Raw genomic sequence first — 19,074 nt, forward strand, 5'->3', positions numbered from 1 at the left:
TGTGGTTTGTTGACTGAAACAGTAACAAGGAAAAAGTACGTGTAGAGCAATGTTGAAGTACTTCACTTTGCGCTTACTTGTGTTCAGAGTTTTCTTCATCAGCTGAACTACTGCTACTTCACACTGAACCAACATGAGGCTGCACCGGTGATTTGTGTCAACAAGTATTGAATGGACTCCTGAAAATTGGGAGCAGCCGTTCCTCTCCGGACACTGTGCAGCCTGCTGTGGTCATACATCACTTCCAAAATGTAGTAACGTGCAGAGCTTGGTCAGAGCACCTTAGCATCACATTTTAACAAATGAGCTTCCTGTTCTGTTCAGTGGCAATTTAGTAATTCAAAAAATGCTCCTTGTCCCACTTCCTTCCTGTTACTAAGATGTTTAAGGATCCAAACACACTGGTTTTGCTGTTCCTAAATAAGATATGTGAACAGGGGTAACAGTGGCATCACTTATATAAGATTATATTATATAAGAACATTATTATGTGTAATACTGAGCTCTGTGTACTTCATCAAGATGCAAACAGTGAAACGTTGCTTATGTAATAATACAACAAAGACACATTAATAATTAATCTGACCGTTTATTCATAACATACCTTTAAACACTCCGCTTTACACACAAGACGTTCAGCTGGACTCATTGTGTGGATGTGACTCATTTATTTGAGCACAGCTGTGTACATGTGCATAAGTGACTTGAATGATTGATAAATGAATGCAAATGAACACGTACTGTGTCTTTCCTACGGCTGGCCTGAATTTTAGGTTTTGATTTTGAAGGATTTTGTTTTTCTGGTTGATCTTAGATTTTGTCCTCTGAGCTGACGATGGAGCGAGTGTTAACCAGAACAAGAGAAAAGATTTAGTGCTAAAGTGACAAAAGGACACAGAGAGTTCTACAAGATTTTGATATTAATTCGAATTCGATGTTATTCAGTGTAAGAAATCTCATCATGTTGCACAGATAGCTTTGGTGTGTACCAGAGTAGCTAGAAGTTTCAATTTCATGTGAATTGAAACTAAACTAAGAACAGAGAGAACACACCTCTGAAAAAGCCAATATTGGGAAATATTTCCTTTTTTTTCCCTAAGCGCTGATAAAACTTTGTGCAGGACACTTGATAAATGGCACTTGCAACATCATGAAGTTAGTGTGCACACTAAATAATAATTACTAATATTAATGATTAACTTCAGATTAATGCACAATACGCATCATTAATCTGCAACTGAGTCTGCTGGAACTGACAGACACATTGTATGATGGCACACAGAGAAGGACCAACGTTCCCTCCAATGTGTGACTGAGCCGGGGTGTTCTGTTTATTCTTCTCTCAAAGATAAGATGGAGCTCTACAAAACCGGTTTGGCTCTCTGAAAATCTTTCTGCAACTCGGAGCTGATAAGCTGAAGTTGCCACTTGCGACCTGACAAAGCAACAAATCTGTGATGTGCATGCTCATAGACGGCTCCTCCTCTGCATCGATTTTCAAGATCCGAGGTTAAACGAGCTGCGGGTGCAAAGGCGAACTTGTGTCATGTGACAAAAATGCAAGTTAGTTAAAACTAAAAAGCATTTAAGTTTGTTAACCTTCTATGAATTACACAGAAAAGAAGAGAAAACTATTCTGAACAATATTATTAAATTGTATTTACTGAGATTTTACTGTAAGTAGTTACTGTGACAGTACTTTTTGTTTTATTCTATATCATTATGTTTAATCAATATAAACATGTGATAGTCCCTGCTTTAACCTCTGTTTGCTCAATCACTGCGCCTTATTTCTTGCTATGGATTACCTACAGTGGAGTCAGCAGCTGAAGCTGAAGAACCAGAAACACCAGACTGACTGCAAAACCTGCGAGAATGAACTCAGGGAGGAGCTCGTGTAAATAATCTCAGCACAAACAAAGAGCACCTGTGAGGAGTATTTAAGTGTCTGTAGGCTGAATGTGAACTACACAGTACGAGCTGCATCTGTGAGGATCGGGGCTGCCAGCATGTCCACCCAAACAGGTACAATGTTATTATTATTACACTGCAGAAACTGGAAGATGAAACTGTAAACTGTGAGAGGAAACAATGTATACCAAGTTGAGGCTTTTCTTTAAATGTATCAGATTACTTTTACTCAAAAATGTAGTTACTGAGTTATAGTAAATGGCATGAATGGTTAGAAACATGTTTTAAAACAACACAACAAAAATGAGCTACTTAATCAGTCGCATTTAGGTTTTTAAGGTCAGTTTTCTGGTGTGGGAAACAGGAATCTACAACAATCTGTCTGAGTTTCAGTATTTTATACGCATTGGTAAATATAGAAAATACTTGTGCTGGGTGGGTGATCCCTCTGTGGTGTCTTGGAATAATGAGCAGTAAGAAGTCGGACAATCAGCACAGGGAGCTTAAAACAACTGAACCTGTCCTGAAAAAGAGCCGATTTGCAAAGTATGATTCAAAGCGACATATTGCGCTAAAAGTGGAAACAAACTAGTCTGTTAAGTGTAAGTGGTGCCTCTGTAACATGACACACTTTTATTGCAGTATTCACACTGAGTATTTGTAAAAGTGCACTTTGTCTTGATTTTTTGTTGGTGCAACATGTTGGAATATTTGTTGGAAACAAATAGTCAGATTTAGGTCCCCTCTAGACGTCTTCAATGATGATCTTAAAATCCATTCTGCAGCTTTTTTGGCTGGTAGAAGCAGAACCAGACGTTACATGATCACAGCTCAGTTAACACCATTAAATGAGGTTCATCTGTAGTTTGCAGTCTGTGTTGGGACTTTTTATTGCTCTGTTACTGCGAGCTTTCATTGCTTTTTGACTCAAAAACAAAAATGGATGTTTTAAATTTAATGAAAGGATGGATAAAGCAGCATTTTCAGACTTCAAGTTTTCTATTTAAAGCAGACAAAAACAATCCAGAGTCTATTATCTTGAGCAGACATGTGATCTCACATATTTGACATGTGATTCAAAACAAATCAACCACAACACAAAAAAAGAAAAAGGCTGCCAGGATCTGTCAAGATGTTAAATATACTTTTGAACTATGCCTCCAGCTACCATCTGCAAACAGGACAGACAGGACTGACTCTTTTTGTGGTATTTTCCAGTGACAAACATGGCCTCGGTACCATTGGAGAATCAGTTCCGGTGCTGCATCTGCCTGGACACCTACACGGATCCCGTCTCAATCCCGTGTGGACACAACTTCTGCCTGGATTGCATCGAAGGCTACTGGGACACGAAGGACAAGTCGGAATGTCCGCTGTGCAAAGAGACGTTCAAAGAGCGACCGGAGCTGAGGATCAACAGAGCTTTTTCCGACATGATTGAATTCTTTAAAAGGTCTGTTTTACTTCCATACTCTTTGTGTCCCAATCCCAGTATCTTTATTGCCAATGTACAAGTGCAACAAAAGTGAGGGCGGTAATGTACGGTGTTAAAAATAAATAAATAGCGATAATAATATACAAAATGAGAGACATACAGTAAATGTGTGTACACCAGTCCCTGCATTCACGATGCTGAATTAGAATTAATTTCTTAAAACTGCTTTAATTGTGTGTGGTTTCATGGCTGTGGAGTAGGAAGCAGATCCAGGCTCAACTGACCAATCACGTTGTCTGCCCATTTAGTTAGCATTAGCCAAGAAGTTAGCTCTATTAAAAACTTTCACAAGGAAACCGACATATCTTAATTTGGCTAATATCCAACCTAACTTGATTATAGAGCCTTACTCTACCTTAAATGCCACATATATTGACCATGAAGTGCAATGTCACATACAGTGCATGTTTACACCATGTCCAGCTGGCTATGCATTGTGTTTCTGGCACACCAGAGTCCCTTAATTTGAATTTATTGTCTTGTTCCGTTTTGTGTTCTCTTCCAGATGGCAGATATATTTGAATATATTCAATGATATTTAACATTATCTTCAAAAGGTCTTTGTCACCCACACTGATGCATGGGGAGGACGTCAAGCCCCCGGCACACCAGCTATCAGACTGTGAAGACGTGCCCTGTGACGTCTGCCACGGGAACAAGGCGCCGTCGGTGAAGTCGTGCCTGGTGTGTCAGGCGTCTTACTGTGAGATTCACCTCGTGCCTCACCAGAGAGATCCAGCGCTGCAGAGACACTGCCTCACAGATCCAGCAATCTTCAACACCAGCCACCTGTGCAGAAAGCACAACAAGCCCCTGACGATGTTCTGCAAGCAGGATCACACAACTGTGTGCTCGAAATGCACAGAGGGCGACCACAAGCACCACAAGATTGTCCCCATGGAGAAGGAGAGCAGGAGGGTGAAGGTGAGGGAAAAGCTTCTTCCTTTGCCCTGCGTTTTTTGGGAGGGAGGGGGGGTTTCCTGAGCTCACAGATTTTTGTGTGTTCTTCTTCTCGCTGTCTCATTTTTACATTGTTTGATCTTCTCCAGATGAATCTGAGGGAGACAAAGTCCGACATCCAACAGATGATCCAGGACAGGCTGAAAAAAATGGAAGACATCAAAAGTCCAGTGGATCTAAGCAAAGTAGGTCGTTGATTGGTTCAAAAAGTCAGGCTTGCAACCAAGTAGTTCATTTATCAGTTTATTTATTTATCTAGTTGATCATTTTAATCAATAGAGGGCCACAGAGAGAGAGATCCAGAGCAGTTCTCAGATCTGCAGCATGCTGATAACCGCCATCGAGAGGCAGCAGGCCGAGCTCGCCAAGGATCTCGAGGAGAGGCAGCTGGAAGCCGAGAGGAAAGCTGAGGAGCTGCTCGAAGAGCTGGAGAAGGAAATCCACGAACTGCAGACGAGGAGCAGCGAGCTGCAGCACCTGGAGCTCACGCGGAGCTCGCTCCACCTCCTACAGGTCAGATTTATCTGCTGCATTTTACCGTCTCTCTGCTGCATCCGCATCTTAAAGCTGGTGCTCACAAAAAGCTCCCTTCTGCTTTTAGAGTTTCCCGTCTCTGAGCAGGCTCCCGGCCACCAGAGATTGGTCAGAGGTGGCAGTGCACTCTGATAACTCCCTGGGGATGGTCAGGAGAGCCGTTTCTATGCTGGGGGACATGTGCCAGGAAGTTGCAAACAAACTCTCAGCAGAGGGTGAGTAACCCTACAGCAACATGAACAACAAATCATTGTAAAAATAAATATATTATCTAATTCTTTAACTTCTTTGTCATGCAGAAGTGGACAAGATGAGTGCATATGCAGGTATGATCACAAATATATAGTGAGACAGTTTTTCCTATAAATTTTTTTTGAGCTTCATCAGTACCTGACCTGCTGTTTTCTTCTTGTATCTGCAGTCAATGTGACCCTGGATCCCGAGACAGCTTCAGGCTGGCTGGTCCTGTCCCCAGATAAAAAGAAGGTATCAGCCTATAATCACTGACTCTATCACGATAACAGTAAACACACTTAGATGGACATGCTGATTTTGTAAGCTTTTTATGCTCAAGTGGAGAAGGAGATTCAGAATGAAAGTTTCTTTGGCAGCGATGATGAGCCCATTGTTGATCCTCAGGTGAGCCTCGCCAGCCAGAAGAAGAAGACTCTGCTCCCAGACAGTCCCCAGCGGTTTGACTCCTGCGTCTGCATTTTGGGGAAACAAAGCTTCACATTTGGAAGACGCTACTGGGTAGTTCAGGTGGGATCAGGATCTGGAAGTCATGTCCTTAAGAAATAGAAAAAAAATCCAACAAATACCAGAGATGCTTCTAGCCCTTCAGTTGATGTTTTTGCATTATATACTGTATTTACATGTATGATTGCACAATTTAATAAATCTCTTCACCAATGTCCCATTTTCTTAGCAAAATATAAAGAAAGTAATGTAGTTTTCAACACAACTGGGGGGAAAAGCTATTATTCATAGTGGTTATTATTTTCTCTTCCTCTTGCTTTTTCCATCTAATTCTTTGTACACCGTGTTTCAGGTTGGGGATAAATCAGACTGGGATCTTGGTGTGGCCCAGGAGTCCATCAACAGGAAAGGCGCCATCACAGTTCGTCCTGAAAACGGTTACTGGGCCATCTGCCGGCGAAAAGGTGGCAGTCTGAGCGCCTGCGCCGGGCCCTCGGTCACCCTCAACCTTCACGAAATCCCCAAGAAAGTCAGCATATTCCTGGACTATGAGGAAAGGTCGGTGTCCTTCTATGACGCAGAGGCAAAGACTCACATTTATACTTACGGTGGATGCAGCTTCAGTGAGCCTCTCTACCCGTATTTCAACCCCTGTGTTCAAAACAACGGGAGAAACGTGGCCCCGCTGGTTATCTGTCCTCTCGAGGGAGGTGTCAGGGAAGAACAGGACACAGGCATCGATTTAACCGTATGATGTGACGCTAACTAATGTTTTAGATCTCATTCCTGTGCTTCCCCTAGATGATTAAAATGGTTGTTCCTACAGAAACCACATGTCACATGTCTGAGTTAGCAGGCAGTCCAGCTGCAAGAGGCACTAACACTCGTCTCACGCATGCGTCTTTGTTCCACAGGTGATGTGAACAGTGTGCACAATGTTATTAAGCAACCCTGCCACTGGCTAACATAGCAAGTTACTTCTGTTTGAGTGTGCAAACCCTAGCATAACCTGTACAGCCTGTAAGATGGGAGTAAGTTTTGCTCTCTCTGTCATGAAGTGTGTGGGTTTTTAACTTTTATTATTCAAATCTTCACAAAATACTACTAGACTAGTATTTACTGTACTTGAGATGCAAAAGTTGAAACTGAAAATAAATTCTAGTTTTTTGGGGGGAAAAAAGAAAAACAAACAAAACTCAAATATGCGTTTTTGGGTCCTGTTATTTTGAAGGAAGCTGATTTGTTGTATATTTTAATGTGAGGTCTAAATAAGCTGCACATCAGGCTTCACATAGAGGAGAAATCCAGCTTTAATGTTTGAACATTAAGGCCTTGAATTAGTATTTGTTTTTTGTATTTTTCAGACGTTGTTGTTCAGATGTTCTGTCATCAGACAGGTTTGTCAGAATATACATTTTAATTTTTGGTTTCTTCTAAGGCATACTGAGACGTTCTGACTTTAAAAACTCTTGCATTTCATCACATTTGTGCTGAAAGTACCTAAAGCTCACCCTGAAACATATCCTATATCAGTGCCCAGACAACAAACTGAACAACTTATTTTCCTGCACTTGCACACAGTAAAACATAAATCCCGGCACCTCAGTACACACACAGATCACATCAACAGAGGGCCCTATGAGTGCATGATCCAGAAGGCCTCATAAGAGCTCCTGTAACTACTTAAAAACATGCTTTAGTGCTTCCTTTATTACCTCCTTAGAAACACTGAACCATATGATAGAGATCATCCACCATCAGACCCATCATGCAAACAAAAAAATGTGCACAGGTCATATAACAGTTAGTTAAAAGTTTATTTAGACCCTGTTAACAGAAAAAGGATTAAACAGATGTGGTGTGTGTTCAGTAAAAAAAATTACATCAAACAGTAACAGAGTATTATAAATATTTAAGCGATTCTGAGTCTGACGTCAGAGCACAGTTCTGCTGGATGTGAGCAGACGTAAGTACTCGGCATCTTTATGGTTTTGTTCCTCCCTCCTATAATTGTTGCTCTGCTCATTTTACTAGGCCTGGGCCCTGTTCTGAGTCACAGTGAGCAGATCCAGATAATGGAAAATACCCCGAGTGTGCTGAACCTAACATTGACAATCAGGATAAGCGGACACACAAAGCTGGTTATCAACATGATAAGTTAACTCAGTGTTTCCACTGAGCAGGTGTCAGTATGTGACCAATCACAAATGGTGGTGTAGAGGTTAAACACACAATGCGGACTGAAAGACAAAGCTGCAGCGTGGGTGTGTGTGCGAGGAAAAGCTTTGGTGAGAAAGACTGGAAGAGCGCCACTATGCTAACACATTTTAGCTTTTTGAAAGGCAGGAAAAAAAGGGAAAAATACAAACTGTGTAAATTAACGTATCTCTCTAACAGAGCTCTCTCATTTGGACAAAGCACAGTCTGATGGATTACAGTAAAGTATGTAATTAAATTAATGTCGAGCAAGTTTTACTTTTTATTCTCAGCTGCAGGCTTGAGTGTCTTTAATGATCTGAGAGTAAAGAATAAATGTAACTCTCTGAGTGAATTAGATCCACAACTACATAAAAATACTGCAAGTACCTGCTCTGTTTTAGGATATTTATGGAACAATAAAGGAAATAAAACCAGTAAAGTTGGGAATAAAGATGTGTCTATGAATGTTTATTACTGATGCTCATCGGGAAGACATCAACACTTTAGATGCTGTTAAAAATTTACACCCACTCAGAAGTCTGAGGAATCTTCAGGGATGGTGATTTTCTGGAGCACTGGTCCATCAGTAGGCGGTGATTTCATACCTCTTGATCTCTAATCCGAAACATACCCTGTTCACAGCATAAGTTACCATGGCGATATACCTGTCTAAATTGATGAATGTTTAAAAGGGGGGAAAAGCTATTTGTACTCGCTATCACCCATTAATAGTCATTTACTAATTAAAAAACAAAACATTTTTTAATTATAGCAGGGATACGCGTGAGTTCGTGATGAATCCTTTAAGTCCCAGCGCATTTTCTGTAATATCTGAGGTTAGATGAGAAGGAGGGAGAAAAAGGTAGAGTGGGGGTGGGTTTGAGGAACAGTGAAAACAGAAGGATGGCAACGCTCGTGATGTGATTAAACGTCTGCTCGAACGCAGGGGTCCCCTGGAACAGAGATGTAGTGAGAGAGAGAGAGAGAATGAGAGAGAGAGAGGGGGAGAGGAGGAGAGATAAAGCTGAAGGTGAGTGTGAAACGAAGCTCTAACTTTACTGAGCCAAGCTGGCTTCTGTATGTTGCTGCAGGAGCAACGCTGACGACGTGAAAGGTGGGTGATGGAGCATCTGCAGATTCTTTCTTTGAGGGTCACTCTCGTTAGAGCAATTGTACTTTTTATCATTGCACTTATTGTCCATGCTTTTGAGGATTTTTCGGAGCAACATCTCTAATGTCACACAAGGAAATGCTAAAAGGTTCTTTTATAATTTATCAAAGTACTGTCTGAATTCTTGTGTTTGCTTCTTAAAACAGTGGCTTTTTTAATAGTAAGCGTGTTTGTGTAAAGGAATGCAAGTGCAAAGAGAGAGACAGGGATTAAATTGGAAAGGTGCACGAGGTGAATGAGTGGGAGTGTTTACCCACAGATGGCCTCTCGGCGGTGGGATTGTGATAGTCCGCTGTACCCCCTCCTGAGTCCAGCTGGCGTCGCTCACGCGGGCCTCTTCCTGGCCAAAGCATTACCTCATCACTTCTATTTATTTTCTGCTTCAATATAAAGCGGTTTTCTATTAATATTCTCACCGTTTAATTAAGCAGTGATGTGGCAGAGCACCGGGATGGGTTTTTTATTACATTTACAGCAGTGCTGGTTTGATAGATTTTAACTGTGCTGAGGCACACAACTTTTCTCCAGCAGCACCGTGCTGTGTTTTCAGCCTGTTTTCAGTCGTCATGTTCTGTTATTAAAACGCAGAACAAGAACGAGCATAGTGGTTTTGTATACTTAATATTTTGATGCATGAACTTGTTTTAAAGGGCTAAACATATGTAAAAATGGTGGATTCTCCAACAGTATGGGTTGTTGAAGCAAACTAGGGGCAGGAGTTCACCAAGGTTCAGGTTTTTTAACAGCTGTTGCCATTGTTCACCAGTAAGTTTATTTGCAAACTAAAGATGATCAGGTCGTCCAGTCATATTGAGATTCGTGCAATGTTTTCATGTGAATAACTGTGTCACTGACTCGCAGGCCTGAAGCTTCAATCCAGTCTGGACTTCTGACTCAGCACACTTGGCTGATGGCCACTCCTGCCCTGGTGTGAGGGACCGGACGCCACCACTTATTCCGCGCATTTATGGACTTCCTGTCAGTCGTAGTAAGCCAGCTGAGGAGTCCCTGAATCGTTTAATCTCCAAAGAGATGAGACAAAGCCCTGGCTGATGTTTTCTTTCCAGGTGAAATTATGACCCTGCTGGTAAAGTGAGGTGCGCGCCAAGAAGAGTCTCGCTAAAGAGCTGTGGTGACCATTCTGCAGTAGAAACGCGAAGAAAAAAAAGATGTCTTGTCTGTCATTTACCCCTGCACTCTACCTTGATGCCCACTCCGTCTTTGTCGTTGGACTGCTGCTGCTCGTCCACCGGGGGCCCTCCGAGGTCAGCTGCCAGAATGACACGGAGCCGATCGTGTTGGAGGGAAAGTGTCTGGTGGTGTGCGACTCCACCCCGTCGGCGGAGCCGTCAGGTAATGCCCTGGGCATGTCAGTGAGGTCAGGAACTGGGCGGGTGGCATTTTCGGCCATTCGTAACACCAACCACGAACCCTCAGAGATGAGCAACCGAACCATGACCATCTACTTTGACCAGGTGGGTTTTAAGGCTTGTTTTTGGAAAGGTGTGGTGCAAGTTAAGGTTTTGGTTGAATTTCACGAGTTCAACCAAAAATGACGCTTCACCTTCTGCTGCACTCTAAAAACGGTCAACAGAAACTTATGTTTCAAAGGACATAGACCTCATTTTGTATTGAATCTGGAGAGGATCCAAATCCTGGACACTGCAGGCAGAAAGCTAGTATTTTATTTTTAAAAAAATATCCAAAATGTCAAACAGAAGTCCAGTCAACACAGAGAAACATGCGGGGAAGCATAGACACTGTGACAAAGACTGAGAGCTGATTAGGGAATGGCCAACAGGACAAGGAAGGACAGTAAACAAAACTAACACAGGAGAGGAAAGAAAACAAACTTTCAAAGTAAGACAGGAAACAACCAAAAAGGAATGATACAGAAATTAATGCAAATATTAAATAAGCATCACACAAGGAAACAGCGCAAAGGAAACATGCATTTGTTTGGACACAGAAAGATGGAAACCACTGACGACACATTTGTATACCAGACCAGATTATCTTTGTTTCAAAATTTCCAACTTAAAACTGAGGAAGCTTTTAAATAAGTAAAAGATAAAGTGTATTTCTAAACCCCCTAAATTAATCAATTTAAATAAATAAATAAATAAATAAATGTATGTGTAGGTCATTCAGCCTCTGAGCTTATGTCCCTTTGTGCACAGGTGAATTTTCATAGTGGAATAAAAAAGTAAAAATATAAATAAACTGCAAACCTGGGACAATAGGTCCCAACTAAAAACTAAAAACCTCTGTGTAGAATCTACGTCAGCTCCATTATTTGCAAGGAGCCACCACAGCAGATAGCTCTGCATGTTTGATTTGGCAGATTTTTACACCAGATGCACTTCCTGATGTAACCACAAAGAGATTTGTGTCTCCACCCAGGATCAAACTGAGATTTCTGGCTTGTTAGATGTAAACCTCCTTCTGGGGTGGCTGTAGCTCAGGTGGCAGAGCAAGTCAGCCACTAATCAGAAGGTTGGTGGTTTGATCCCAGGCTCCCTCCTGACTGCATGCCAAATATCCTTGGGCAAGATACTAACCCCACGTTTGCCTACTGGTGGTGGTCAGAGGGCCCGGTGGAGCCAGTGTCCGGCAGCCTCGCCTCTGTCAGTGCGCCCCAGGGCAGCTGTGGCTACAGTGTGGCTTGCCATCTGTGTGTGAATGGGTGAATGACTGAATGTAGCGTGAAGTGCTTTGGGGTCCTTAGGGACTAGAAAGGCGCTATACAAATGCAGGCCATTCTTCTTTTGGCTGCTCCATTTAGGGATCACTACAGTGGATCATCTGTCTCCTCCTCTGTCTCCATCTCACTCCATCCTTACCATCCTCCTCTGTCACACCAACCCTCTGCGTGTCCTCCTTCACTACACCCACGAACCTCCTCTGTGGGCTTCCCTTTCCCCATATTCATTCCCTTTGTCCCCTATCCCTCCTCTGCACAAGTCCAAACCATCTCAACTTTGTTGTTTTAATTTTGTCTCCAGCTTGTTAGGTAAACCACTACACTAAAGACCTCTATCCATATACATAGAAATAGCAGGTCAGCAGGCAAATTTTGCAAGTTACAGTTTGCATGACTTTCAGGACTCTCAAATAAGACTACAAGAAACAGTCGATAAAAGAGGAGCATTGATGTCTGTGAGAAAATCTCATGCATAGACAGTTTACTGAGAAACCAATGTGGTGAACTGACCAACCAGCCAGTTTTATAATAACCAGAACAGACTGCCATCGCCATTTATAGATACAGCCTCTTCTGCTGTTACTAAACTTGATTTATTGCCATCAAAGTCCCCAGTTACTGATCACACTGTACAAACAGAAAAAAGGCCTTCACAGAAAAGCATTATTACGACGGAGTGACTCACTGCCAGTTCTCTCCCTCCTTTTCTTGTTCTCCTGCGAGGACGAGCAGACCAACTTTCTTGTAAAAGAGAAACATTAGAAAAATTTAGGTCAGAAAAATAAGAATAATAAACCACAGTGGAGGCTCAGTGAAAGATTATGGATTACACATTTGTGGCTAGTTGGTTGGTTGAATTTGTTAAACTCTTTGCTTCTCTCTTTTCCTTCTTAGATCATAGTGAACGTTGGCAGCCATTTCGATCCAGCAACAAGCATCTTTGTGGCACCCAGAAAAGGAGTCTACAGTTTCAGCTTTCATGTTGTCAAAGTTTACAACCGGCAGACGATACAAGTAAGAACAAAAATGTAAAAGCGTCACGTAACACTGAACGGATCTGTTTGTTTCTCAAAGAAAAGTTAGACTTATTGCTGTTCTAAGGTTTGTGAATTAACAACAGACAGAGAGGTGCTAAAGTCTGGTTCTTCTGTGATGTCCACACAGTACCAGATTCTACTGATGTATAGACACAATCATCAAAACTGCATCAGCGTCCAAACATACCTGATTCTGTTTTACATGCACTCATTCACAAGGCCACTAAAGGTTGTGTTCCTTTAACCTCCTAAGACCCGAACTCTTCCACTGCATGCATTTTTAATTTCTCTTTGATATTTGGGCTGATTGGGACCCGATGAATGGAAAAACAAAGAATTACCAGATTTTTCTTTTTACCTGATTTTTGTTTCTAAGAAAAATGAGCGCCACATATGAGGATATTTGTTTAAAATTTTGATAGAACAGTAGCAGTATAATGTCCTCTTAAGTGGATATCAGGCCCTTGTAGAGCAAAATTGAGTATTTTGATCTAAATAACCCAAAATGTGATGTCCACATATCTGGATGCCAGGTCCTAGGAGGTTAAAATACAACTATAACTAAAAATAATATCTTTCACCACAAACAGCCTCAGTCCCCTGACTTAATATCTGTGAATGAATTTACAGTCATCTCAGTGTTATTTCAGTGGAGCTGGTTGTTTCCCTGTGTAGCTTTACTTCTAATCGTCCATTTATGGACGCTATCCTCACTTTCGCGATTGCGCTGTACGACAAAAATGAAGTCGCAGTTGTACACATCACATTGAACTTTGTGCCTCTGCCTCCAGAGTTGAGAACATGAGTGCAGTTTTACTTCTTACTGCTATTTTAATGATATCAGTGCAGAGAGAATAATTCACAGATTATACAGAGGAAGAGTTTCTGAATGTGATTTCATTCAGTTTTTACTTCTTCTACTCCTGTACCAGCACTGATGTGGAGGTTTTAGGATACAGTACATACAGGATACTGTATGTACTGTAACCAAACACTGTCTTCTAACCAAACTTTCCGTACAAATCTTACATCCTGCTTTCCCAGGTGAGTTTGGTTCTCAATGGCTGGCCTGTGATCTCAGCCTTCGCAGGCGACCAGGATGTGACCAGGGAAGCTGCCACCAATGCGGGTCTGGTGATTATGGAGAGGGGGGACAAGGCTTACCTCAAACTGGAGCGGGGGAACCTAATGGGAGGGTGGAAGTACTCCACCTTCTCTGGGTTTCTGGTGTTCCCGTTGTAGGGTTGACTGAGGTAGGATTATGAGAGCTGGTGTTCTGACCATAGTCACAGGTGTGGAGGGGAGGGTGGGTGTTACATAAAGAGTTCTTTGTTACTTTCACAGCCATCAACACGAAGGAAGAGGAATTAACTGATACATTGAACTGCACTGACGCATCTTGATGTGTATCGATGAATTGGTGAATTCACCTTGCACCAAATAATCTTGGATGTATTTTCCATTTCCATTGCATTTTTATGGCTTATTGTGTGTTTTTCTGTCATTAGTCTGTGGTTGCTTGCAGTTTTCCTTTTAATGCATGAAATAAGAAATGGCCAATAAAGAAAATAATTGTGTCTACTGACTGCATCAATCTATTAGCACTAACAAATTAATATTTTCAGTGCTAGCTTGCTAGTTAAAATGCTTTATCTCAGAAAGGTACGAAGGAGAATATGATCCAAGATACTTCACTTTCATTAAAATGTTCAGTGTAGCACTTCATTGTTGTCTTAAGTATACAGACTGCTATAATAAAGAGGATTGACAAATTTGGGCAAAGTTAGCAGTATGCAAGCTTGCTAGCTAGCAGACATACAAAGATTAGATGTTTTGTGAAAATCCAGTCTGAAGCTTTTCAATGTTCTTTGTGTTTTGAAATGGGATGTGAGCAATACGCATATTTGACTGAGAAACAGCACACTCATTGGCTAACACTGACTTCATTCTTTTATTCAACCAGGGCACCGTGCAGTCACTCACACGGCCATGAACTCCTCTGTATACCAAATTACCCTCAAGTCAAATGTGAGGCTATCTGTCTGACAGCTAAAGCTAGCCTCAAACTGGCTCATCTAAAAACAATTGAAAGCACAAATCTGCAACAGAATGGATGAAAAATATAATGGCCAATTGTACAGATCTTTAAGTTCTTACTGCTAAAACAAGTTTTTGAATCAAGGACCATAGAGATTGTAGCTTTCACTCAGGCATATGCTAATTAGTGCTATATATCCATATAATAATATGTATTCTATATAATACCAGAAGTGAAAGTGATGCATACCAAGCTATGAGTCAGATATTTCCATAAAAAAATACTCCAAAAGTAGACATTGAGATGTCCAGCTCAGTGACTCGAATTAGCACAGGTGAGGCCTTAGAGCAGCTAGCTACAGCTAGCTTGAGTTACAGAAAAAAAATACTGATGTGACTCAAAGGAAGCTGTGAAACTGATAAGCTTACTTTTTTATTTAGAAGTTACAGGTAGACTACATCAACTCGTTTAGCTTTCCAGTTATAATATCCATAATTATCCATAATTATTATTCAAATAAACAGAGGCCCATACAAGCTTGTTAACCGTTCTTCCGTTTATTTAATGAACATACTGTTTCCCTTTTCTTCACAAAGGCTGCATTTTGCTTACCACATATGTCCTTAGTTAAATGCTGACACAATTGTGGCCCCCAAACACCCTCTATCACACTTTACATATGCTCTATAAATCGCTCTGTACAAACAGAAGGTTGTTCTGAAAATAGCAGGCCTCCCTGCTGTTTGTCCCAAGAGCTGTCCTGAAGGTAAGAGATATTGTACTATTGAGAGTTTTACTATGCCCATAAAAAATGCAGGTACTTTTCTCACATAGAAAAGGTGTTCAGTCATGAAAACTGCAGCTTTTTTTGTAAAAGTCATAAATTATACATGAATTTCTGTCTGTATTCGTCGCTCCCTCTGACGCACAGTGCGCACAGCGACAGTGCACCTCTCAGCGGTGGATCCGGTGACAGATGGAGGGCTGGCAGTAGAAAATGAAACCATTGCCAGGAGCCTGCTGAGTTCACACTGGACCTTCACAACCTATTAGTGTCAACGTCCCGGTGCACAGCAGAGGCCTGTGTTAGCACTTTAGAGAGTCGTGTCTGGAGTACAAAAACAACATGAAGTGAAGACTTTGGTTCCAAAAGCGAGATAAACTCTTCAAAGTTAAAGACAAACACAGAAAATGTGACAGGGAACATTCATAAAAACACCACCACAGCTAAAGTACAATTACTGATGTAGATTACAAAAGACATGGCTATACATCAGTGATTGGGCTGAATCACTGAACAAAAAAAACAGCAGTGCCCCCTACAGACAGGGGAGGCATGGTAACATGGTAACAGAAATGATAACAGAAATACAAAACTAAGACTTAAGATACCAGTATAAACGGAGGGATTACAACTATACTGTAATAACCAAAACTAGGGACAGAATCCTAACCTCAGAATATAAAATATACAAGAATCAAAAGTCACAGACCAGGACCATGACATACAATTATTGTTGTCATCTATAAATTTTCCAATGCACTATTTTACCAACCAAATAAAAGCTGTAAAAAAATAGTGAAGCAGATTCTTATTTTTTTGATTAGAATTATAGTTATTTACTCATGTTTATTAAGAGAAACGTTAGTTTTAGTGGTTGATTCATTTCTGACTCCTCTCATATGTAAGCCCGCTGTGTTCGCTCAAATTTGGGTATAAACATTTTTTTTTTTTCCCTTGCTGGATAAATAACAAAATAATATGTGTTTTAAACAGGTTTTCACTGTTCTTGTTTTATGACAAGTGGTCTAATGAATTTGTTAAGCATGGTAAAACAAAATAAATAATAACCTAAAATAAACACATATTAAAGTCTTAGTGGATTCTTTAACTGTTTAAAATGCTTAATAAATTATTCTAATGACATACCTGATGTGTCTTAAGAAAAATAAATGCAATTTTGGGGCTTCTGTTTTCCACATTGTAAAGAAAAGCTACTGTTATCAGTGCAGCTTATATAAAATCACATAGAAAGAACCAGCTGCTTATTGCCTTGATTTTATTCTATAATAAATGTTAAAGTTAACACAAGGTGTTGGAGATGTTTTTTTATAGATAAGATTAAGTTAGCAGTTCAGATGAAAATATAGTGAAAACTCCCGAATCTGTGCCTTCTTTTGTAACTTTCACATTTTGCAAAGCCATCCACATGACTGTACTGGACCCTGTAGCAGTTCTGGTCTCTGTTCAGTATGTTCAACATCTCAGGTTTAACAGAATCAACTTTTGGAGGAATACTTTCATTTTTCTCAAGGTGGACCTAAAAATCCTCTGCAGAGACATTACTCAAAGCAATATAAAAATGAAATACTTAAACAACTTTCTGACTGATAGCTTAAAAATTACCTTACCTGCATCGTTCAAGAACTTGCTTATGTTGGTGTCTGAAATAAGAAAAGAGCAGATAACAAAACATAAAAAATGTAAAGGAAATACAACACCAATAACTTCTTAGTATAAATGAACTTTTTATTAAATTGTCAGATTTTTCTTTAAAGCAACATCAGATTTTTTCCTTTTTCTTTCACAAAATTCACAGGAAAAAAAATTAAGGCTGAACATAAGGTTTAACATTTCAAGTTATTATCTCAAAATTCAAACTTTTGAATACGTAGAAAATTTGAGACATTTAACTGTAAGTTTTGAGATAAAAATCTGAAATTACAACATATAGAAGGCAAAAAAGAAATGTTTTTTGCGTCCTGTTTCTTAAAAAGTCCAGTTTCTGGACATCACCTACCCATCATTTAAAATAAATCAGATACACATTAGGATGATTTCAAAAAGTGGTAAAGTTCAGATAAAAACCATCCTAATATGAGAACATTGTACACATACAACACAACCGTACCAAATAAATATTTCACACAGCATTGTTCCAGCACTTCATTGAAGCTACATCATGCTTCTGCGCACAGTGGCGTGTCTAGAAAATTTTTGTTGGGGGGGCCAGGTAGGGGCACAGATTTGGAGAAGGGTGGCAGATTTAATTGGCAGATAATGTTTAAAAAAAAAATTCTACCAACCCTTAACCATAATTCAATAATCCTATAAACCTAATAACCAAATGCACTTTTAACTCTTATTAGAATGAGATTTTAACCACTACGGTGCAAAGTTTTTAGATACTGCGTTGATAAAGTACAAGAGATACAATCAGTGCTTTGTCAGTGTTTACTCAGCATTCAAGGACATCAATATTTGCATAGCATTTTTACTGACATGTAGTGCACATATGTTTTGGGCAAAAACATTTTTGAAAATTAAAATACGAACATTTGTAACAAACAATTGACAAATTAGCCAATGCCAATGCAAAACTTTATCTGCCTGTTAAAAAAAGAAGATAATCTTCTCACAAACTGGTGTTTGATTTTGAAACAGGAAAAAAGTGGGGAAACAAATGAAAAGACTAACATTTGAATAAAACCTGAAAGCAAGTAAATACTTTCTATGCTGCCTTATGGTAAACTTTGGTAATATTGATAAAGAACAACACTGGCTGATGATAAAATACAGTCAGCTGGCATGGTGACACTGCCAGTATTAACCTGCAGGGCTGGACTGGGACAAAAAAATTGGGCATTTTTACTACAGACCGACCCACCAGGTATTAAAGCCATAAAGCCTTTGAATGAAAACAAATGCTGTTGTGACAGTGATGTACAGTCTTTTTGGTATATGTATGATTTCTATACATTTTACGTCAGATAAAAACTTTGGTTGTAAGATTTAGATAATTATTTAATAAAAACTAGGTATTTTAAATGAGAATAAGAAAGAAAAGTATTTCTTTGTGCCCACCTTTCCCTGTTAATGCCCTACCTGGCCCCCTGGCAAAACTTTGCTAGACCCGCCCCTGCACAGTTACCAGCTGTCAGCTACATAAAAAAGGATCCTGGTGTTATTTGTCTCTCAGAAACAGTTCATAACTTCAACTCATTCATGTCACCTAAAAGGTAAACCTGTTTCTCCATCACCTGTTCAGCTCTGATGATTCAGTAAGGACATCTCCTGGTTTCATCTTCATGTTTCCCTCTCACCACATATCTAAACAGACATCATGACCAGCAGCTTTACAGCTGTGGCTCCAGCAAACATCAGCTGATACTAGAAATTAATATTAAATACATTCTAACAACAGCTGATCAAGCTTAAACGTGCTGCTGTTGTTTAGCGCAATATCCGCTGGTTTCCTCTTTCTGGCGCAAAGTGGGCGATAAACAAACAAGAGAGAAAAGCCGATCAGCTGATCATTGATCAGT

The 19,074-nt window shown here is 40.2% G+C and overlaps 2 protein-coding genes across 2 annotated transcripts; both read left to right on the plus strand.

Moving 5' to 3' along the window:
• The first annotated feature begins 1,814 nt into the window (after positions 1-1,814).
• On the plus strand, positions 1,815-8,237 carry LOC146674471 (E3 ubiquitin-protein ligase TRIM39-like). Its single transcript, XM_085396093.1, has 10 exons — positions 1,815-2,025; positions 3,130-3,364; positions 3,964-4,330; positions 4,456-4,551; positions 4,646-4,879; positions 4,968-5,115; positions 5,200-5,226; positions 5,322-5,386; positions 5,540-5,662; positions 5,952-8,237. The coding sequence occupies exons 1-10, from the start codon at positions 2,010-2,012 to the stop codon at positions 6,351-6,353; spliced, it is 1,713 nt and encodes a 570-aa protein (XP_085252219.1). The 5' UTR covers positions 1,815-2,009; the 3' UTR covers positions 6,354-8,237.
• A 1,650-nt stretch (positions 8,238-9,887) lies between these two features.
• LOC146674472 (cerebellin-1) lies at positions 9,888-13,972 on the plus strand. Its single transcript, XM_085402397.1, has 3 exons — positions 9,888-10,444; positions 12,568-12,687; positions 13,755-13,972. The coding sequence occupies exons 1-3, from the start codon at positions 10,139-10,141 to the stop codon at positions 13,950-13,952; spliced, it is 624 nt and encodes a 207-aa protein (XP_085258523.1). The 5' UTR covers positions 9,888-10,138; the 3' UTR covers positions 13,953-13,972.
• Positions 13,973-19,074: the final 5,102 nt, after the last annotated feature.

This window comes from Rhamphochromis longiceps, linkage group LG3, assembly GCF_057381845.1.
Source record: "Rhamphochromis longiceps isolate RC_006_pf linkage group LG3, R_longiceps_female_GT1.1, whole genome shotgun sequence".
Lineage (NCBI taxonomy): Eukaryota > Metazoa > Chordata > Actinopteri > Cichliformes > Cichlidae > Rhamphochromis > Rhamphochromis longiceps.